Below are 22771 nucleotides of genomic sequence, written 5' to 3'. Positions count from 1 at the left end.
AAAGGACGATTCTATTTAAGTTCCCTCTAATAACTCCTTTTCTGTCTCCACCCCTGGAACTTAACACACGGCTCGTTCCTCCTCTGCACGCAGAGCTTCAAGAACTAACTCGGCAGCTTCATTAACTCCCACCCTCCTCCTAAATGTCTGTCCCTGCGGGTCTGATCTTTTGCCTGCTCACCAGACCTAAGGGGGGGGGGGCTATGGAGCACTCAGCCGGCCTAGCGGCGAACCCCGCATCTCCTGCGGTCACTTCCTGCCAGCTCGCCCACTTCCAGAACAAGGGGAGACCCCGTCCTGTGAGGTCGTCGCCCCAGCGCGGCATCTGATCGTTCCTTCGCCACATCCCAGTCCGCTGACAACATCTAATGAGATACTTAAAATTGGACCTTTGGTTCATTCCCTCCTGGCTGGTTTCCCTGCTCCGGTGCATCTTTAATGTCACTTTAGCGGAAGACCTTTATTTCATCAGTTCACGAGCCGAACCCCCTCTGAACCCTCTCTCCAGTCGCGCACAAGGCCCAGCCACTCCCAGCGGGGAGGCTTCGCCGGCTCCCCCAGCCCTCGGACCTCCGCGACCCCACCATGCATCCAGATATGACCTCTTCTCTCCCAAGAGCTCTGTCTCTTCCCCACCAAGACCCCCACACAGATTCCTGCCGTGCGGCCCTGTGGCCTGCAAATACCTCCACAGTGAAGTAGCTGTTCCCTCGGGTTCCGTAGGTGAGTGCGGGCTTCCTCCGGCTGAGCCACAGATTATCTGAAATGACGATGTAGTCTACACCGGCAAAGAACCGGTCCTTTTCTTTTTGGACAAGTTCTTCCAGGGCAATAGAACCGGCTTCTTCCATCCCTTCAAGGATCAATTTGGTATTCACAGGGAGGTCCTGAATTAATTTACAACAAAAGAAACCATTCTGTCAAAAAACTGCCCAGCTTGCCCTTCACCTTTTGAGATCCAGGATTAGTCTGCGTGTGACATGAATACATCATTGTGTACATTCAGTGTGTGGGCTGTTCACATTCCCAACAGCTCTGCTTACGACAAAGGAGTTTTAACTGAGACGGTGAGGGAAACCCCAGGCCACGCCCCCTGCACACAGCCGTGGCCCACCAGCCGCAGGCCGGGACCTCCGGCGGACGTGGGGGGGCCCCGACGGGACAGCGGCTGCCCGTGGCCCACCAGCCGCAGGCCGGGACCGCCGGCGGACGTGGGGGGGCCCCGACGGGACAGCGGCTGCCCGTGGCCCACCAGCCTTAGGCCGGGACGCCGAAGGACGTGGGGGGGTCCCGACGGGACAGCGGCTGCCCGTGGCCCACCAGCCGCAGGCCGGGACGCCGAAGGACGTGGCGGGGTCCCGCGGGAGAGCGGCTGCCCGTGGCCCACCAGCCGCAGGCCAGGACCGCTGGAGGACGTGGGGGGGCCCCGACGGGACAGCGGCTGCCCGTGGCCCACCAGCCGCAGGCCAGGACCGCCGAAGGACGTGGGGGGGCCCCGACGGGACAGCGGCTGCCCGTGGCCCACCAGCCGCAGGCCGGGACGCCGAAGGACGTGGCGGGGTCCCGCGGGAGAGCGGCTGCCCGTGGCACTGCTGGGCGGGCAGACGGAGGGGCAGCGCCCCCCAAGGGGATTTCCCCAGGAAGGTTACTCAGTTACAAACCTCTTTTCTGTCCCCAAATGCTGAGCATGATAAAGGAGAACTCTGCCCTTTGAAAGACTGTCTAATGTTTAAGCCTCAGGATAATTTTTATTTCAAGTATCTGTTATTTCTCAGCTATGAGTTCAATATGCCTTTTAACTTATTCAAAGGCTTTGATCTCGCAGCAATATGGAACTTGAGTTTTTCTCTAGCTATTATGAGGGGACAGAGTAGCGCCTCTAAAATTTTCAGTGTGCCTTTTCCCCCATTTGGTCTTCGTCTTTTTGTGTCTTTATAATTTAAACCTTCATATCTGTGAGAGCCGTGTGAAGAGGAGAGGTCAGTGTCTTCTCCTGGGGCATAAAGCACACGCGGGAGAGCTCTCACAGTGACTGTGCAGACACACGGCCACACGAACATACTAGCTAGTTCTACTGAGTGGCACTAACTCACCGAAGATGAACAAAGGCAGGGTGAGTAGAGGATTAGCTATTAGAAAATAAGTGACCCTCAGTCACTCTGTTGGTGGAGGGCATGTGGGGATAATGATTTGTTCAAGTGTAGCCCTTGCTTACATTTCTAGGTGTTTTAGGAAGTTAAGCTTAAATTCTGATATCTTAATATTTGGAAGCTCTTCATTAACATTTAACTCAACTGCTGAGAAGTAGTTGGAAAGCCTAAGAATTTTCTTGCAAAACATGATTAATAAAAAACAAGCCAATTGCTTCTGAGTGCTGGAGGAGGAGGAGGATGGCAGCCAGGCATGAGTTTTGGTCTCTGTTCCGCCCCCTGGGATGAGCCATTTCACCTGTCAGCTGCTCACTATATACGCAATGTGGCTTTAATACTCGCTCTGGCTCTTGGTGAGATAATCTAGTGACATTTATATACTAGGTGATCAGGCCAGAGAGAGAGCACAGGAGGGCAGGGGGGACTAGGAAGGAAACGGACACCCACAGAGGGCTGGGCACCATACATGTTACTTCATGTCATCCACCCAACTGCCCAGGGGTGGAAATAAACGTTTCTCATTCCCAGAAAAGGAAAATGAGGCTTGGAGAGATTAACCAATTTGTCCAAGGGCAGTGAATATGTCTTATGTTTTGTCTGTGACTATGTAAGTTTCAGAGTTAAAATTTAAAAAGCAAAGCAGGTTTGCCCTGATATAGGATCTTTCTTACAAATATTGCTTTCCCTCTTAGAAAGAAGGACAGACATCAGAGAGGGAGGGAGGAAAGGGGAAAGACAGACAGACAGAAAGAAAGAAAGAATTAAAGAAGGAGAGAGAGAGAAACCAAAGCCACGTAAAAGTTTAGGGTTCACTGAGTGCAAGCGCCATGGACATGGCCACTGGGGGGCGCGGGACCGGCCCGGGCAGCGCTCTGCCGGCATGAGACAAAGCAGTGGAATGGGAGCAGCTACACCCCCTCTCTCCTGCTTATATCTCAGGAGAAAAGAAACTCATGAAAGAGAGGCCCCTGGCATCTGATGACACTGCCTCCCGAAGAAGGTCCCAGAAGGCAGGACCTGTTCTGGTGGCAGGTCCGGGGGAGGCCCACCGGCCATCTCAGTCTGGCCACTGCGGGGCTGTGCCACGTGGCATCACGTTCACCCTGCAGGGGTGGCACCTGGAGAGGGACCCCTGCAGCCCCAGGTCTACGGCACAGCAGAGCCCTGGCCTTGAACCTCTTCTGCCTGGAAGGCTATGTGGCTCCCTGGCACTCTGCAGGGGCTGGGGGTGGGGTCGCAGGCAGGGGTTTGCTCTGTGCCTGCTGACGCTTTCTTTTTGGTCCTTGAACCCAGCACGTGGATCCCATTTCCTTCTCAAACACCCGGTGTTCAAAAGTGCTTAATTCTATTAGGCCATGCGAGTTAGATGGGGGAAGGTAGCAAGGCTACACACCTTTAAGGTAGCCCCACAAAATCCTTCTGTGCCCCAAAGCCCCAGAGCTGACACCTGGAGCCCAGACAGAGCTGTTCTAATTCCTCGGCATGTCCCCACAGAGTCAAGGCAAGCCTCTTCCGCGTATACCGCATTGAGCAAGCAAGGTTGGCATCCCGTGCTTCTGAATATTTCCATAAAATGGCAATCCTACGACTTGAAAGTTGTTGGGGTCAGACAGCCCCATTCAAACTGCACTTGGAGGAATGTTCGACAGTGAACAGCCATTGGCTGGGTCTGAGCAGAAGAGAAACCCTGGCACAAAGGGCCCTGAGGAACCCCCTAGAATACCGAGACCACCTCAGTGTGCCCCCGGAGGCCCCAGGGCTCTCTGGAGCAGGTCCGGTGCGAGCTGGGAAGAGGCCAGGGCTCTGGAGCCCCAGGCACTCTTAGTGCTCGGTGTGCACACGGCAGGCGCCCTGGACGTAGAGCTCAGGGCAGGCCAGGGGCGCCCTCCTTGGGAGATGCCTGGGGAGTAGGGGTGACAGTGCCTCCCCTCTTCGTCCTCCCTTCTCCATTTCCTCAGTCATTTCCAGTGGTCCTCCCACCACCTCAGCCTTCGAGCTGCCTCTTCTCCTCGCAGTCTCCTGGAACAGCACAGGGGATCCCCAGTTCCCCCAAGTGGGGAGGACAGGGACTGGGGGCCTGGCCAGCTCTCCCTGTCCCAGGCTCACTAACTAGACAGGCCACTTCTGCGTGAAATGGAAGTGTGCCATCGAATAAACAGCATGAGAAAGGTAATCACCCGGATCACTCCCTCACTTCTGCAGAACAGAGTCCAAGGCCCAGAGATGAGGCCCCACACCTGTGGTTACACAGCCAGGTTGAATTCATCAGCAGAAGAGGAGAGAGCGGTGTGAGGTCAGAGCATCGGAGAGGCTGACCTGGGTCCTCCAACCCCATCCTTGTGGCCTTGAAGGGGGAGCTCCCTCCTCGAAGCTACACCCCCGCCTTTCTGCAGCCCCATTTGGACAACTATTGAAACTACTTTCCATAGGAATTGGAAAGAGATCTAAGGATTCAGAAGGAATGTCATGTACCAGAGATTTTTTACCTTGAAAATTTGCAAAGGGGCTCATATATTTTTTAAAGTGTATGTCTGTCTAGTAATAAGACCATATGCTGTGAGAAGGAGGGGAAGACAAAAAGACAAGCCAAAATAAGATGAAGATAAAAAGACAAGTCCCAGCAGAAAGCAACTTAGCCACAGGCACGTCATGGTTTTTGTTGTGTTTTGTTATTTACTGTGTCAACAGCAAGGTTCAGAGTACCATCCCTGCCCCAGACCAGCTGGCAGCTCTGAGCAAGTGCCCTTCCCTTCCAAGCCTCACTTCCCTCATCTGTAAAATGGATGCAATTCCAACACACACCTCTGGGGACTGTGGGGAAGAATAAAGGACATGACAGTTTGAAGCCTGGAGCGACTCAAAGCACGCTGCCTTGCTATCATCACTGTCACTGTGGTCAGCATGCTCTCTCCCAAACACAGCTGTTACCTACTTCCTCCAGGGCTCTGAAGGTGCTCACAGCATTGATCCACGCCAACACAGGGCCTTTGTTGTCTGTGGCTCCTCGTCCATAAAGTTTCCCTTTAACAATAGAGGAAGAATTTTTAGGAAAGCATGGACATCTCTGCCAAGCTGAGCAAATTAAAAACAAAGGTCATTTTATGGGTAAGCATTTTAATAGCACTTTCTATTTTTCCAGGCACAAATCTTGCTCTGAAAATGGAAAGTCTGTTTTCTTATGTGCAAAAAGTACTGCCACCCGCTAGTCAGATAAGGTAAGATAGTTCAAAACGTACAGACCCTGGTGGCCTTAACAGTGATTAGCTCTTTTATCCACGCTCTGGAGAAGGACCTGAGGATCTGTCACGCATGTAATGCTGCACAACTTCTCATTCTGAGGTTTTGTAATTAATGGAAGAATGGAAAAAAGGGTGCAAGTGTATCTCCATTAACCTTTTTCTTCCTTTCCTTGAAAAATAAACATAATTATATTTGGTATTTCTAAAAAAAAAATATGTGATCTAGAAACCTGTTTTCCTCACTATGGGCTCCCAGCACAGGGAGTTAATTCCCCCAAAGGCAAAAAGATTTATAGCTTCCCCCACACACAAAGAAAATCACTCGGACCGAGGGGTGGCCTTCAAGAGCATCACTTTGTTCATTCTTTACGACAGCAGGGTGGGACCTGCCACTGGGCAGGAGCCACATCGGGCGTTTCACACAGGAACCAGCCCTGACGTGTTACCGACCATCCACTTCCGTGAGCTCGTAGGGGTCCGTGAGCCACCCATCTTCTGGCCTAGCTGGCTGCACGTCCAGGTGGCCATAGAAGCACACGGTGGGCTTCTTGGGGTCATTCCCCAGGTCAGCCAGGACGATGGGAGGTATTGGGAGAGTCTGACCATCAGGCAGCTGAAGAAGGAAAATGATTGTATTTAAAAATAAATGCTGTTTAGTTCTTGCAAAAAATTCAGAGGCATGACTTCAGGAGTCCTGTTTCCACCCCTGGGTCCTCGTAGTGCCCACATAATACTTCTGATCATCACTTTACCCAGGTCTAAAATAAGTACATTGAGATGTTTTTAATTAAAACATAAAACATAATTAAGAGTAAAGCACTTCCTTAGATACACATTGGCAAATAGTAAACTCAATTGAACATGCTATTCACCACGACTCACTCAACTAGCTTAAATTTCCAGAACTTTCCACAGTTCTAGAAAACACAGACCATTCAGAACTCACTGATGCCAAAGCAGGCAGCACGGTGCTTAGCTCGCCATCCGTGGCTGAGTGGCAGTAACGAACAATGATCCTGGCAAAAGAGTGGCTCCTTTGAGAAAGATGCATTTGGATTTAAAGGAAGGACAGCTTGGGAGGGATCCGACCCCCACGCAGAGGAGGTGCAGTGGGGTGGTGGGGGGCTTTCCATTATAAGCTGACCCTCACTCATCTCTTCCCCTTGCTCTCCCCTCACCGCAGTCCTGACAGGACGAGAAATCATGACTGTCTCATTGGGGAGGGAGAGTTCCTCATGTTTTTCATCTGCATTGGGCATGGAGATTATGGGGGCAACTCTGCCGAGGATCAGGCCACCCCCGTCTTGCCACCCCCAGGGACAGGAGGGCCGGTGGGCCCAGAGGGGCAGCCCCTAGGGGCAGGGGCCCGTCCAGCACCTGCTGAGATCCCAGGTCCACAGAGGCCACGGTGGCTCCCAGGTGCCGGAGCTTGTCTGCAGCCTGGGCCATCATCCGGAGGAGCTCCCGTCGGAGGTGGGGCAGGGGCTGCACCGAGTCACTCTCCACGGCCACCCAGTCCCTCAGCGTCTGTGAGGAGAAGCAACAAGGTAATCGCCACGGGCTCGGCCATGTCCACTGTGGGCGGACTGCACCTCCCTGCCACCAGTGCCCACAGCAGCCCGGTGACAAGAGGCTGAGCTGCAAACCCACGGCACTCAGGAGGAACTGACAGACCAGCTGGTGTCAAAAAACCAGAAGTCAAAGATGCTGCCTAGTGGAGAGCAGGCTGGGTTGGGCCAGGCAGGAGGCTGCCATCCTGACATCCCAGGCTGCTGCTCCAGGGTACCACCAGGGTTGCACAGAAAGACAGGTCCTGACCCTCCATTTCTAGTTAATTAAGAACAGAGAGATCTGGGGCCACCCTGCTCCAGGACTCTCCTTCCCACAGATGCCCAGAGGCCCCTGGTTTAACCCCACAGTGGCCATCGCTGGGCTGGAGGCCTCCTCCCGACCATCCTCTGCCTCCAGGTTGCGGTGGCCCCTCCCTCCCCCCAGGGTCCGGCAGGCGGTAGAGCCCAGGGCTTGAATTCAGGGCCATGCAGTCAGAGGGCCTTTGCTCCCAGACCTGGTTCTGCCACTATGCTGTGTGAAGCCGAGTAATTCCTGTGACCCTCGGAGCCTCAGCTGCTCATCTGCAGGACAGCGATGCTCCCTAACATGGGTAATGGTGAGCACAGCGTCGTGTGATACAGGAAGACAGAGATCTCTCAGTCTTTGCTCCGGGCTCCTGGCCTCCTAACTCCCTTGCAATTTCCTGGGTGATTGAAATATATTCTGTTCTAATGAGGCAACTCTGGAGGGCTGCTGGATGGAGGCTGCCACCAGAAACCCAAGCAGTGATTAGAAGCTGGGAACTTTCCGCAGTAGCCTGCATCCTCTGGGGACGGGGGAGGGGCTGGAGATTGAATTACTAATGAGCACGCCTCCATTAATGTCCCCGGGGAATGGGGCTCACATGGCTTCTGGAAGGTGGATGGAAGCACCCCAGCCCCACCGGGCCCGAGCCCGTGATCAGCCCTTCCGGACCTCACCCTGTGTGACTCTTCATGCGCCTGCTCACACACCCTTCATTACATCAGACATGCGCTGTAAGCAAGCATCTGCCTGCGCTGTTCCCACACACTATGGGACCCGAGAGGGGCACGAAAGCCCAAATTTGTGACCACGTTGGACACAAATGAGGGTTCCCAGGGGACCCACTACTTGCAATTGGTGTCCAAAGTCAGCAATGGGGGTGGGGGGTGACGCTAACTCTGGTGGTTAGTGTCATAAGTGAGTCAAGTTGCAGGGCACCCAGCTGGTGTCCGCAGAGAACTGGAGCATCACTGGCTGCGGGGAACCCACACGCCCGTCACAGCAGCGAGGGAGAGGGGGAGGGGAGCGGTGAGGATTAGAGGGGACGACACGCGTGTGAGCGCGGCTGGCGCCTGGCCCGCGAGGGGCACTCGGTGCGTGCCGCCCATGGTGGGCTGTTGACAATCGTCATTCCACCCACTCCCTGGGTAACCAGGGTTTCTGTTAAAGCCACATGTTTTTGGATGACTGATCCTGGACCCTGAACTCATCCTTGATTAATTGTATTTATCTCTAGCCGGTAGTAATTTTGTTATCTTAAAGAAACATATTGAACCTTAAAGAATATTGTTTTGTGTTTTTAAACTAGAATTTATAGGGCAGATGCTGCTACGTTATCCCTAAATTCAATGGATTGGGTGTATCTGAGGAAGTGGCAAAGAGCAGAATTTTGGCTGAAAGACCCAAACTGGCACGTGCTCCTGCCAGAGTGTCCCCCCCACCGACTGATGCCAGCCCGCACTGGAAACCCCACTCGGGATGCAAAGGCCCCACAGGCACTTAGAGAAGTTACTCCCACGAGGAAGGAGTCAGGAAGGTCACGCCTGGGAAGAGCAGCAGCACAGTCGGCCTTACACGGAACACGGGACTGTTGGCACAACAACATTCCTAACTGGTCGGTTGATCCTATAAATGTATACGGAACACACATCATGTACCAGACATGGGTGAGGTGCTTGGGGTGCAAAGTCTAGGGAGCCTCGGGGGGGCCTGAGCTGTGGTTTGGTGGTGGGCCTGTGAGCTGGGGACAGGAGAGCCAGAGGAGCAGAGGGGCTTCGGGTGACGGCATGCACCCTCCTGCCCACACCCCTTGCCTTTCTGTTCCCAGGCCTCCCTCTCCACCACCCTCCCCTCGTACGCATGCCCACGCCATGCCAGATGGCCCTGTGGTAGGTTAGGAATGCGGCAGGGATTATAAAGGAGATGGCACACGGTGCTCATGGACTACAGGACAACAGCTCTGACAATGACCTTGGTGGCCCTCTGTCTGGCCCCATGTGAGCTGCAGCCAGGTGGTCCGGTCTTGGGGTGGCACTGCGGGGAGAGTGAGGACGAGGCAGGTTTGGAAGGTGGACAGGACCTCAGCATGGGCCCCTCTGAAGGGAGCAAGGGTGACCTGTTGGTCCACAGTAACGTGAGTTTGACAGTTTGCTAAATGACAGCCCTAGATTAAACGTACTGCAACAGACGGGAGGGGTCGCTTACCTGTATCTAGTGAATATTTGGCTTTTTAATTCAGTGAGGTAGCTACAGGCATTTTAAGTGGAATTAAGCTGTCAGGCAAAAAAATCTACATCTCCCAGCAAGTGGCCTTTCATCCAGATACCCCAAGGGTGTATCATGCAAGTGTGTGTGTGTGTGTGTGCACATGAGTGCACACGTGCACACGCAGTTTCTCCTACCTGTACAAATTCATTCTGATGGAGATCAATGTATTGGAAGACCCTCTCCTGTAGCCCGTCAGGCGGCGAGGACGGGGAGAACATGCCTCCCTCCAGCAGCAGCAGGAAGGCAAGGGAAGAGGATGCCTGGGGCGGGCGACAGGGAGGGCAGTTTAAAATAAACGCTAAGTTTAGGACTTTCAACCTTTCAAATACGTCAGGAAACTTTGGGTTACCCAGCACAGCGGCTTCCCGTCATTTGGACTAAAATAACAAAAGGTATTAGAACAGGAAATTCATTTTCTGCTATATCTTTACCCAATACTTCAATTTAATGCTATAATTGTAATAAGACAGAAATCAAATGAACAAGCTAATCTTTAAATAACATACTTCGGTTTTTTTCCTACAATGCTCTTTCCTATTGGTTCACTCACTTTCTGTGAAGGTAAGTCAGTGCTCTCTACAGCCCAAGCTTTAAGAGAATATTTGCAAGAAGGATAGTGTGAGGGGATTAAAAAAAAAAAAACTTCTATGTGTGATTGACCACTTTATTAGGAAAAAATATTTCATAAGGACCGTCTATTATCCTGTGCAGTGTTGTGGGGTTTCTTTGCATCAGCTCGCCCACTTGGTGAACCGCCTTGTCCCCCTCTTTCCCTGTTACCCACCCAGCCCCCTGCTCCCATTCTGATGGGCCCCTTCTTTCCCTCCCTTACAAATACGGGCCCTGCATGTGACCCCAGTGTCCTCCCCCTCCTGCCCCCCGTGACCCCTCCAGGTCGTTCCTCCTCCCTGTAGTGGGCTCCAGAGCTGGGAACAGAGCAGAAAAACCAGGTGCAGAGTTGGGTGGGACTTGCAGGTTCAGACCTAAACTAATTATCTTCCAAACCAGCTCTTCCTTCTGGAGTTTTGTACATTTTTAAAGTAGACTTTATTTTTTAGAGCCATTTATTTAGGCTGGCCCACAGTTCAGGCACCAACAGAGCCTGGACAGGACTTTTGTCTAGAATATAAAAGTGCTGCAACCCAATAGTAAATGCAAATCAACCAAATCAAAAAGGCAAATCAAACCTGCGCAAAGGACTCCAATAGACATTTCTCCAAAGAAAAGAGACAGATGGTCCATAAGCACATAAAAAGATGCTCAACATCTCCAGACATCAGGCAAATCAAATCACAGAGAAAATTCACACCCACCAGGGTGGTTAAAATCAATGAGTCAGGCAACAGCAAGTGCTGGTGAGGACATAGAGAAACTGGGGCCCTCCTACACAGCTGATGGGAAGTGAAAGGGGGCAGCCACTTTGGAAAGGAGCCTGGCAGCTGGTCAAAATGATTAAATAGAGTTACCGTATGACCCAGCAATTCTACTCCTAGGTGTACACACAAAAGAAATGGAAACATATGTAAACAAACTCAAGAGTAATGAAAACAAAAACTTGTGCAAGGATATTTATAGCAGCATTATTCCCAATAGCCAAGAGGTGGAGGTAATCCGAATGACCACAATAGTTACTGGACGAACAAAATGTGGCATATACATACAATAGAATATTACACAGCCATGAAAAGGGGTGCTGACCTGCAGAATGAATGAACCTTTATGCCAGTGAAAGAAACCAGACACAAAAGACCACAGACTGTATCAGTCCCTTTATATGAAATATCCAGAACAGGTCAATCTTGAGAGACAAAAGGTAGATTGGTGGTTGCCTAGGGCTGAGAGGGTTGGGGAAATGGAGCAGCTGCTGGTGGACAGTGGGTGCTTTCTGGTGAAGAGATATTCTAAATCGTGATCATGATTGCACATTCATTAATATACTAAAAGCCATTGATTCACACACTTTAAATGGGTGGGTTGTAAGGTATGTGAATTATAGTGCAATATAGCTGTAATAAAAAGTCATAAATATAAGCACTTACTCAGAAATAAAAGTATACTAATCACTGAGTATGAGAAATGCCTATCAAGGATGCTAACTAGCAGGTAAAAGCAGGGTCAGCACCACACTCACTGGGAACGGATTAGGGAACTTGGCCCAGTCGATGGTGGCAGTGTGTCACTCCAGAGCTGCCTATATCCTGAGAGGAATGGGGCTGGGTCCAGCTAAGCTCTGCAGGGCAGGAGTTGGGAGGTCGCCAAGAGTTGGGAGGCCGCAAAGAAATGAGGAAGAAATGACGCCCATAGACCAACAGTGGCAGGAAGATGGAACTCTTTGAAATGGAGCAGGCTATTTTTCACAGCCCATCTGTCTCCACTAATATTTGAACTTCCATTTTTCATTCATTCAATGATATGAATTCTACTAAAAACCATTTGGTGCTCCTCTCCAGTGAAAAATAAAAAGGACATTTTGAAAAAGGAAAGGAAGCCGTAGGAAAAGAAGGGAAAAGCAGTTGTGAGGGCTGAGACTATTTCAGATGCTAGCGGAGCCACTCCTGTCCTGACGGAAAGAGATGCCAAGGACTGGCCTTCCGAAAGGGCTGTTCCTGGCTAGGTGGTCCCAGTGGCAGGGGTGCACTGCTTCGCTTCCCACCCTGTGGCAGGCCACCCTCCCCCACGCAGCGAGCAGCACCCTGGCCCCTGGCCACAGGCCTGCGGAGATCTGCCCTGGGCACAAATCCTGCCTTTAAGGCCTCAGGAAGGCTCCCTGGGCCACACCACCCACTTCCTCTCTAGTTTCTCAGGCTCCTCTGTCTTTCTCTCTGTCTGCTTGTGCTGGTGTCATGCTCGACCTTGAACTAACCACCAACAGCAGTCTGGAGGTCTGGAGAAGCTGTTCCTTCTTTGACACTCGCCACAAGAAGGAGTTGCTGTAGACTGAGCTGGTGAAGATGGGCTCTGGGCACAGGGCAGCCAGACTGAGTGGGTGTCCTCTTGGCGGGGCGGGTAGCTCAGCCCTGGGCCGCAAGACCCTCCCAGAGGACACTTGTTTGCCTCACAGGCTCCTGCTCAGCCCCGCGGCTGCCCCTAGATGTGCGACAAGTCCAAGTTCCCCTGTGCTGTTTCATTTTTAAATGCTTTAGGATGTCTTGAAGTCATGTCCCACATCCTCTGGGGGGTAATCCCCAGCCGCCAATCAATCCAGGGCACCTCCACAGGGCCTCCCAGATGTAGGCGTTTAATTCTTCCCACCTGGGCTCTGCCAACAACTGGAGAAAGTCAGAGGACCTGTGTCCTGAGGCCTTGTGATTGCAGTGGCAGGGGACCAAGGACACTTGCATCTCGTGCGGTGAAAACAGCAGAGGCGGGCGGGGCGGGCTGCAGGTAAGACCCGCTCCCGCACCACGGGCTGCTCTTGCCAGCTTTGTGATGGTGAACGGAATAAAGAACAGATAAGGAAAGCATTCTCGCCTCCCCCACAGCCTGGGCTGGGGTGCTTCCCTGGGGACATACCATGGCCCGTCAGCCAAAACCCTTCCCTGCCCCTCAAGAAACTGGCCAAGGCCGATGTCAAAATTCTACTCACCAAGGCGTCTGGAGTCCCGGGTGACTGCTTTACAGAGGCTGCTCTGCCTGTGTCTGCTCTGATAAATTTGTCATGATATGGAAAAGAAATGCTTTATTGGCCTAGTTTATCTCCCCATGACAGGATTTTAAAAAAAACCAAACCAAAAAACAGGCTCTTCTGGATTCTGCTAATTCCCAGCAGACACTGAATTGAGCCAAGCAATTCCTGCAGATATGAGCTAACCCTGGGGCCAGCCTCCTGAAGAATGAGCCGGTTCAGGTGTGCCTTTCAGAGGTCAGCCTGGACACATGCCAGGAAGAGAAGCAGTTTCAAGGGGCAGAGATCTCCAGGAAGTCCAAAGAATGGCCCGTTTCTGCACCTCTAGTCAGGTCTAACCTTTGGGTTGGATCCCAGAGAAGACACCAAGTTTCACTCAGCCTCCCTCCCACAACCCAAGGTGATGAGCGCAGCACACGCAGATGGCCGGAAATAAGGCAAAGGACAGCAGAGCCTGTGGCGGGCAGCAGTCCCTGAGGCTCCAGGATGGAGGAGGGGCTGAGTGCAGGTGGCACGGCTCTGAATGTGGCCAGGAGGAGCAGGCGGGTGTTGTGCACACCATCTGGTGGAGGCCAGCCGGGCATCACTCCACCCAGGCGGCAGACAGCCAGGCAGCCCATCCGCTGCCCCCGGGGACACAGGCCCCTTCGCTGCTCCTGCGTCCCCGCACAGGATGGAGCCCGGCTGCAGGGTGGGTGGCAGAGAAGGGGCAGGCTGGTATTGTCAGCATGCGCTGCCACCTCAGAAAGGGCTCTGGTGACCCTTTTTATTGCCTCCAGTCTGGCCAGGGATCCGGGCCTCTCCAAGCATCAGCAAGATAGACAGCCCCGGTTCTGCACCACTTCCAGACACATGCCGGCAGCTTTTAGCCCAGTGAGAAATACAGTGGAAGCAAGCATGACTGCAACAGCCAGACACCCCTGTTATCTCCCCCCAGGCAGGTACCCAGGCTCAGTGGGGTCGACGGCGATGAGGTATTATTACACAGTGACAACAGTGTCACCACACAGAGCTGGGCGGAGGGCTCCTCAAAAGTGAGCATTTCTGAGTCTGCACCTAGAACAGGGCATCTTCAGTTTTGAAGGGTGAAGGGTATAAATCACAAACTATTCATGGGGGTGTGCCTAACACTCTAGCCAAAACCCAACCCCGGTTGTGGTCAGACCAGCGCCGCTGCCTCTTTTTCTTCTTTTAAGTCTCATGGGTGATTTGTGTACAAGTGTTGGCAGGATAAATCTAAGCTACCCACAGGAGTGTGAATGGTCTCCAGGAAGAGATGAAGTGGGGTTCTAACAGCAGAACAGAGACGCAGCCAGAAGCAACAGAGTAGGAGGCAGAGGCGGCTGTGCGGTCAGTGGGAGGTGAGGGCAGAGGAGCCCTGATTTGGGACAGAAGGGGGCCTCGCGGAGTCGGAGGAGCTGGTGGGGTTCCGGTGGGACTGGTCTGTTAGGACACAGTTCTTTCTCTAGAAACCCATCGTTGCCTAGATTTTACTGGGTAAAGCCTTAAGCTCACAGCAAACAGCTTTGACTTCAAAGCACAGGGCTCTCACTGTCCTGCCTGACTGGGACGCGAGGTCCTGGGGACCAAGGGAAGGATGAATTCCAGGCCTGGCCCCTCCTGGGAGAGCACAGGGGCTACTTCCTGCTTGTGCCCAGTGTCCAACAAATGGAAATTCAAGAACAAGAGCAGTTTTGAGGGGAGAACGGGAACTTACCGATCCCTCTGGGTCAGTTTCCTGTGGCTGCTGTGATGAAGTACCAGAGGCCAGGTGGATCAGAACAGAAGTGGTTCTCTCCTGGTCTGGACACCGGAAGTTAGCAATCAAGGTGTCAGCAGCCACACTCCCCGCCTCTTCCCAGTGTTGGCGGAGGCGGGCCATCCTTGGTGTCCCTTGGCTCGGAGCTGCGTCTCTCCAATCTGCCTCCATCCTCACGGGGCCTCTTCCTGGGTGAGTGTCTATGTTCCCTCTTCTTCTTAGAGGGACATTAGTCAGCGGCTTTCAGAACCACTCAATCTGGTATGACCTAGTTTGAACTAATTGTATCTGCAAAGACCCTACTTCCAACCGAGGCTGCATCCTGAGGCACCGGGTGGACATGGATTGGAGGCCATCATTCAACCTGGCACATCTGCTCTCTATTTTGTCACTATCTACTGTTCAATGATTTGTTTAATCATTATCTGACTCGCCTGAATGTAAGGTCTGGGTCTAGGACTTTGTCTCCCTTATTTCCATACCCCTAAGTGCCTGAGCATTGCCTGTCATAGAGTAAGATCACAACCGATAGTTATTGTATAATTAAATGGATAGTCTTAAAGAACACCAATAGTTGATTTTCACAATGTAACCAATTCTATTGTGCAGAAAATGCAAATTTTATATATACTAATAAAACTATTTCAGCTATAAATATGAACAAGAGGCAGAGCAAAACTTAAAAATCTGTGCAGATTTTTTTCCTTGCAGTCTCAACAGTCAACAATTCCCTGCAAACCCATAACCAGACCTTTGCTCAGTGTTCTTCTGCCTGCCTGGAGTTCTCCTTGCTTCTCTCCACCATCCATGGCCTTACAACCCCCAGTTCCTCATTATGAAGCCCTGCCTGTTGCCCCGGCCTGCCTGGGGTGCTCCCTCTGCATTCCCAGGGCAGTGACAGCCACCAGCACAGGCCACCCAGCTCGGAGCATTGTTGCTGACTGTCCGCTCCCCTTCCTCCCCACCTGACTTCAGAGGTCCTTACTCCTCATGCTCCCACTGCCTGTAACATGTCTGACATATTTATACATCTAGCCCAAACCTTGGTATCCATCTTCACAGAGACTCATCTGTGTCTTTTTTTATTCTGCAGAGTTCTGTTATTCTCTGTTCTAACGTACTTCACCTCCCCCCTATTCTCTCAGCTCTGACTACACTTGGAGTCCTTCTACCCCACAGCCTCCAGCTCTCTGGGCTCCTCTTTTTTCCTTTTTATCTATTTGTTCTGCTCTTAGGGTGCTATCTTGTCAGGTTTTCCAGTTGATTCATTCTCTCTGACTGTGACCAGTCAAGAATTTACATGAGCTATTTTTTTCAATGACTATTTCTCATTTTCAGGATTTCTATTTGATTGTTTCATCTGCTCTTGACTCACTTCTGCCTGCTTCTCTTATTTGGGTGTGGGTCCTTCATTTACCTCTTGAAGATTTTAAACATGCTTCAGTGTATCCCTTTCCAACATGTCCTGCCGCCTCCGTCTCCACGGCAGTTGGCCCCCTGCCCTTCGTGGCGCCTGGTCTCACCAGCCGCTGACGTACTTCAGGACGCCCAGCCCAGGACCCGGTCGTCGGCCAGCGGCTCTGCACTGCCAGCGAGCGGTGGGGTGCTGGCTGTCACCCCCAGGGCCCTGCGATGGCGCCGCTCCAGCCACTCGCACCCAGGTGCTTTTGGCCCCGATCCCCCCGCGGGAGCCTTGTTTCAGTGCACAGCCCAGTGTGGACCCAGCGTCCAGCAGAGCTGCGGCCTCGGCTCACCACAGTCTGCTTTTGCTTCTGTTCAGCAGTGGTATTTATTATGTTTCTGAGTTCGTGTCTGTTTTGGGAGGAGGATCATGCCATTTTGTTGAGGGGCTTTGGGGGAGGGTCAAAGGGCTGGGAGGACCATGAGCTCTGACACCCTCAGCCCACCCGGAATCTCCCCAGACCCACAGTCACTTTGATTAAAACTTTAGAGCCCATAAAATTGCATTATTTGAAGCGGATGGGAGAGTTGACGGCACTGAGTCCTGGTGAGAGGTCCCTACAGTGACCTCCTTCCTACAAGGCTGTTTCCACAGCCGGCCCAGCGCCAGCTCAATACCCAGCCTCAGCACTGGGGCGCACCAGAAACCTCCGCAGATCAGGGAGCAGGGCGAGCGTGAAGAGAAGGAAACGCTCCCTCGAAATCTGCGTGCTTGATGTCTACACCTGGCGGGCACAAATGTCCATACTCTGGATGTCCTCAGCCCCCAGACCAGGACATGGGATCTGCTGGTAACTGTGGGCCCAGCACCATGAGCGCAGGCCCCACGCCAAGGCGCAAGGCGGGCAGGGTGGCTCCTTCCGAGACCATGCCTGCAGTACGAGGTGAGTAGTTAGGTAAGAGGGCGCCCAGGCGGACTGTAAGGCTGGAATCTGTTGGTGCCCCACACCCAGGGGGCCCGGGGCAGGAGCTGCCCCTGGACCGTGCAGGGTGGCCCTTCTCATCCCACCTCGGGGAAGCTCCACTTGGGCACCCCTCCCACTGCTCTCTCAAAAGGTCCCATTCCTTTAGGTGCTCAGTCCCATTCTTTTGGGGGCCAACAGGGGACAGTGCTCCCAACTTTATGCATTGCTGACTGGCAGAAGCTGTGTGCAGCCCTCTCCGTGCCATGCGTGCCTCCGGGAGCTGCCTCTGTCCTGGCCAGAGAGCTCCTGAATGGGGAGGACTGCTACTGCTTTCAAGAGGGACTGAAATGGGACACGGGGCATTATGGGGCTCAGCAGGGACAGGTGGGGATGCGGGGTCTCCTAATGGTTCAAAGTAGTTGGGAGAGAGAATATCTTGTGTTGTGTAGTCAAGTTGGCTAAAATTAAATGAATTTATTATGCTTTTTAGAAAAATAGCTTTAATATCAACCGTGCGCCTTTGCAAAACTAGAATTTAATATTCTTTCTCTTTAAAAGGGCAAGTTTTCTTGGATCATTGTAGGAGTTTTCTTTACCTATTGAATAATCTACTTAGGAAAACAAAGATTATGTGCCTTGTCAAAATAACTTCCTGTACTTTATGTTGTCTTAATCAGTTCTTCGATTACTTAAGGATACTGTATTTTCTCCATATTAGAAGAACTAACGTTTTTTTTTTCTTATAACTATGCAATTTTCTGTGTTTGCCTTTGAAATTTTTAATTGTTACTTGGGATAGATGGATAACTGAGTGTTTCACAGTGACCTGAGGTGCTGTTTAACCAAGTGCTCTGTCCTTCAGTTGGTATTTTACTCTGAATCTTCTCTGAAAACATTACATCAGCTACAGGCAAGAATGTGTGATGGCATCATTTGAGTAACTTGGGGACTGTGCCACGGGACTGAGCAAGGACCCCAGACCTAAAGAAAAGGCCAATGGACTCAAGCAAAGCAAAAATTAATTACATGGGAATGAATGAATTATGAGGATGATGGTAACTTTTGCGATTTTTTTGTTTGAAATATTTCTGGTTCCTTCTATTTTGTTGAATACAGTTAAGGAAAATCCTTTCCTCTCTTTTTCTTAAGCTGTCTATAACTTACAGTAATCTGATAAATTCTATCTTTGTAAACAGAATTGAAACATTTTTTTTCCCTGCCTAAACCCTCCAGAATTTATTTGTAAACTCTTTTTGAGCACTCTTATTTTCTTTTTATGGCACAGTAGTTCATATATATGCAATTGCATTTGTTAAGTAAGAATCTGTTCTCCTAAAACAGGACATAATTGAGAACATTTGGTTATTTCGCTAAGGCCTGGGCTAGAATGTCATAGCTGAGAACGATATGCATAGAATCAGATATGACTGGACAGTTTTAAGGAACTAAAGTTGACTTTCTCAGGCCAATAAAGCCCCCTGAAAAAATCAGCTTGGCTCCTTGCTTACCGGATTCCCAGCTTTACAGGTAAATAAGGCAAGTCACTTTCTGGCAGACCCAGGAAGCTCAAAATACACTGGGGACCTCAAGAAGACAGGAAACCAGCCAAAGCTATAGTATCACAGGCAAGCCCAGTGATGACTCTAAGGGTGAGTCCTTGGCTTGGCTTCCTAGGCTACAGGGGAAAGTCAAACATATTAGACTTTCAAAGTCTAATGATTAATGAGATTCCTTACTGACTAATATGTAATATGACTAATGAGATTCCTTATTGAAAGTTCCAATAAAGCAACTTAAAAAAGCCTACATGACCATCTCTGTTCTTGCTACACTTATGTAAGTAATCAGGCCAAGTGTAATGAGACTAGACTTACTTTACAAATTAATCTTATGTGATTATATATGATAGAAATGGAGGCAACTGTAGAGAGAAAATCATGTTTCAGTAAAACCCTGCAGTGCAGCCATTATCAGACGCTGGCCCTACTTGCTCCTTTGAGGTTTCTTTAATCTGCCTGTTAACGGCCCTGGGTCCTGAATTCTTCTGGCTTCTCCAATGCCTGGCTACAACTCTCCAAACTAATGCTTCCAATTTTCTCCCATCCTTTTGATTTGGAATCACTAAGAAATAAAACTAAAATGGCTTTTTTCTCAAAGGCCTATGAACTGAAGCCGAGTGACTTGCCGTAAACTTCAGAGAAATCACAAGAAGCCACACCCGTCCTGCCTGCTGCTGCGTGGGCCACTCGGCCTGCCCGCCACACACCCCAGGCCACCACCAGAGGCGCTTCAGCCACAAGCCGGGAATGCACCAAAACCACCCTCACTTCACCGTATGAGGGCGCTTGACGCCAACACCCGGCCTCTTGACTGACGGCTCTCTGGGTGCGTTCTAATCATTAACCTTCATTTATGTTTCTTTATAAATGCTTCTTATTAACTGTGCGGGAGGCCTTGATGAAATACAAGCAGATGAGTGCTCGCTGGGGGCTGGGGCAGGCATAGGAGAAGGGGGACGTGATTGCTAAGGGGACAGGGTCCCTTTTGGAGATGATGATGAAAATATTCTAAAGCCAGCACATATCTGTGGATATAAAAATCATTAAATTTTACACTTGAAAATGCAGACTCCTGGGCTTCCACCCCGAGACTGCTCACGTTGTTTTGAGTGGGAGGGTTAGAGGTCATGTTTTAGTGAGAAAGGCAGCAAAGTGTGCCTGGATGTGTATGATTCTCCAAATCTTCCTGAAGTTGTGCCTTGTCTTTTGCTTTTAGGAGCTAAGAGTTATGCTCTGCTTTTAATTGCTTTCTGTGGGAAGAAAAAACAAGTATGGAAAAGTGTGCTGCAGCTACACCCCACTTCACGCCGCCTGAGAGGCTGCCGAGGCCTCGGGCGCACACCCTGACCCCACTGTTCACCCAGCTGAACTGCATTCAGGCACTACGTCCGCTATTCGAAAACAATGCTCCATGATTGGCACCACCCAGAGCATAGCTATGAAGGACTTGCAAACACCCTGTCCCTCGGGCTGAGGTGGTGAGTGCTGAGAGCATCTCAGGGACCACGCGGGCGGGCATCTGCTCTGCTCTCCTGGCTCCCTGGCACACACTCTTCAAGCAAACGACGTCTAGCCCTGGTCCCCTAGACTCTGAGCATTAGGGGTCTACTCACCATTCTTCCTAGTCTGGGATCCATTGGGCCAGGGTTCTGCAGCCTCCAACGATTCCTCTGGGCCTCAAAGGAAAGTGGAAGAGGAGCCTCATCAAGGCCCTCAGCCAATCACATTAAACCCCCTGCAAATGGCTTGTCTACGCCCCTCCCCCCAACATAGGCCGGCATAGTGGACCTATTCACATGTGGGAAACAAAGATGCTTCACAGATGCTCATTCAGTTTGAAGGCAGAGGAAGGAACAATGCATCTCTTGTGCACAGATGGGAGATGAGGTAGTGGCCCGGAAGTCATCTGATGCTGTTGAAGCCTTTGGGGCTGCCTGTGACAACACAGGCACTGTTCCGGGTGAATGTGTAGGGTGTCACCTTTGAGAGGGAGCAGGCACGTGTGCCCACGGCCAGCAACGTGGACAGAACTGCTGGGAGCCCACCGTTGCCTTGAGCAGGTGATGGCACCCCTGCACTGCACCTGTGGACCTGAATGGTTCACATGATCAAGGTCAGCGTCACAGGCTGCCTGTCTGCTAGCTCAGGGTGCCACCTGGAGTACTCAGGCCAGTGGCTTCAACAGAAGAACTCTGTACTCCCCCAGTTCCGAGGCCGAAGTCCAAGATCAAGGCTGTCAGCAGGGCTGGTTCCTTCTGAGGCAGAGGGAGTCATCCCAGGCCTCTGTCCCAGGCCTCTCTCCCGGCTTCTGGGTGTTGCTGGCCATCTCCGGCTCCTCGTCTAGCAAATGCATCATCCAGTCTCTGCTCCATCTCCATGCGGCCATCTCCCTGTGCATGTCTGGGTCCCCTTTCATAAGGACACCAGTCACAAGGCTGGAGGCCTTCCCACTCCAGTGTGGCCTCATCATAACTAGTTACACCTGCAGAGACCCTATTTCCCAGTCATGTTCTGAGGAGCTGGGAGTTAGGACTTCAACACATGAATTTGGGGGCATATAATCAACCCCTAACAGGATGTGAGGCTCCAGACCACCTAAAGACCTTTCAAAACACACCTGGCTTGAGATCCGAATTTCCCAAGGGTTATCCCTGGGTGGCCTTAGTCCCTGACCACATGCACGGTCAGCTGCAGAACCATCTCCATCAGACCTGTGAGTCAAAGGCCACATAGTGCCCTCTGGGTGGGGGTGGCCACAATCACCTGCTGTTCCCAGGAACTTCTACTAATAGTCACCGTGCACTGGCCCAGCCTCTCCTCAAAGGACACTTCAGGGAACACAGGTCAGCAAAACTGCAAACCACACCTTCACACATCAGTCTATTTAGGGGCCATTGTCCCACGATGTAGACTCTACAGAAGAGAGGCGGTTCATGATGCTGAATGCTGCCCTGAAACCACAGCCTAGCCAGGCCCCACTGAGCCGGACAGGCTGTCACACTAGGTGAAGCAGAGCGAAGGAAAGGCCGGCGAGCCGTGAGTGCAGCCTAGCAGGTTTACGTCCCGACCCGCAGCGTGCTCCCTGAAGCCGGAGGCTCAACAGTCTTTCTCTCTGATTTCCCTTGGGACAAAGCTCATGGTGTCCTCATGTATGAGGACTTGAGGGCTGCCTTCTGATTTGGGGAAACCTGGCTGCCCCAGTAGCTGCTCTGCCCCTCTTAGTGATGGCTGCTAGCCAGGTGTACTGCGTTAGGGGCAGCCAGGGGACCACTTCCTGAGACTAAGATCCAAACGGGAGACATCGCTAATTCTGGACGGGGCCTTAGAGCGAACCCGCGGGTCTGCCCACCTCATTCCCACAGGCTGAAATCAGGAGCTACAGCAGACACTGTGGCCTCGACAATGAGCTGAGGGCAGAGGAGCTGCAAAGAGGAGTCACCGGGCAGCCGGACCCATGTGCAGGAGGTTCGCTGAGCTGCCCTGGTGGGAAGCCCACTTCCTGATTGACACTCACGGCCTAAGGATCCTGGTGAGCCCGGCGTCTTTTCCTGACAGTGCCACCAAGAAGGAACAAGAGTGGGACACGCGCCTCTCCCTCCACGTGGAGACCCTGCGGCCTCCAGTCAGAAGGGCTCCCCTCAGCCCGTCCTCTTCTGGTCAAGGACGCAGCCTTCCCACAAAGTTGTCATTCTCTGAGGGGATGGAGCAGGTGTTTCTGCCAGTGGCCTGCTTCCTGCTTGGAGTAACACAGGACAGGACAAGCTTTAGATCGGGTGGTTCGGGGTGTCCCCACGCAGGGAGGGCTCCTCCACGAGCGTCTGGTGGCGAACAGCATAGCCTGGGGCACAGGGCAAAGTTTGTCTCCTACTAGATGCTACCGCTGAGGTGCCAGAACCCCCCAGCAGGCAGCTGAACTGGGGACGAGCCGAGAGCGCCCACGGTGACCGCATC

General features: G+C 51.9%; 1 protein-coding gene across 2 annotated transcripts in view; it reads right to left on the bottom strand.

The window, feature by feature from the left end:
* The window catches only part of CNDP1 (carnosine dipeptidase 1), a 30542-nt gene extending 9986 nt beyond the window's left edge, over positions 1–20556 (bottom strand). The window contains exons 1-6 of one of the 2 annotated variants that reach the window (XM_036884104.2): positions 20434–20556; positions 9646–9771; positions 6767–6916; positions 5840–6002; positions 5083–5171; positions 687–887 (exon numbers count right to left, since the gene is read on the bottom strand). In XM_036884104.2, the coding sequence (XP_036739999.2) occupies positions 687–887; positions 5083–5171; positions 5840–6002; positions 6767–6916; positions 9646–9771; positions 20434–20457 (753 nt within the window). In that variant the 5' untranslated portion in view covers positions 20458–20556. Of the gene's footprint in view, positions 1–686; positions 888–5082; positions 5172–5839; positions 6003–6766; positions 6917–9645; positions 9772–13097; positions 13255–20433 lie in introns of those variants that run through there. The other variant, XM_036884105.2, reaches the window with a different exon arrangement.
* Positions 20557–22771: the final 2215 nt, after the last annotated feature.

Source organism: Manis pentadactyla, chromosome 6 (genome assembly GCF_030020395.1).
Source record: "Manis pentadactyla isolate mManPen7 chromosome 6, mManPen7.hap1, whole genome shotgun sequence".
NCBI classification, from domain to species: Eukaryota; Metazoa; Chordata; class Mammalia; order Pholidota; family Manidae; genus Manis; species Manis pentadactyla.
This window is presented reverse-complemented; position numbering and strand designations above follow the sequence as displayed.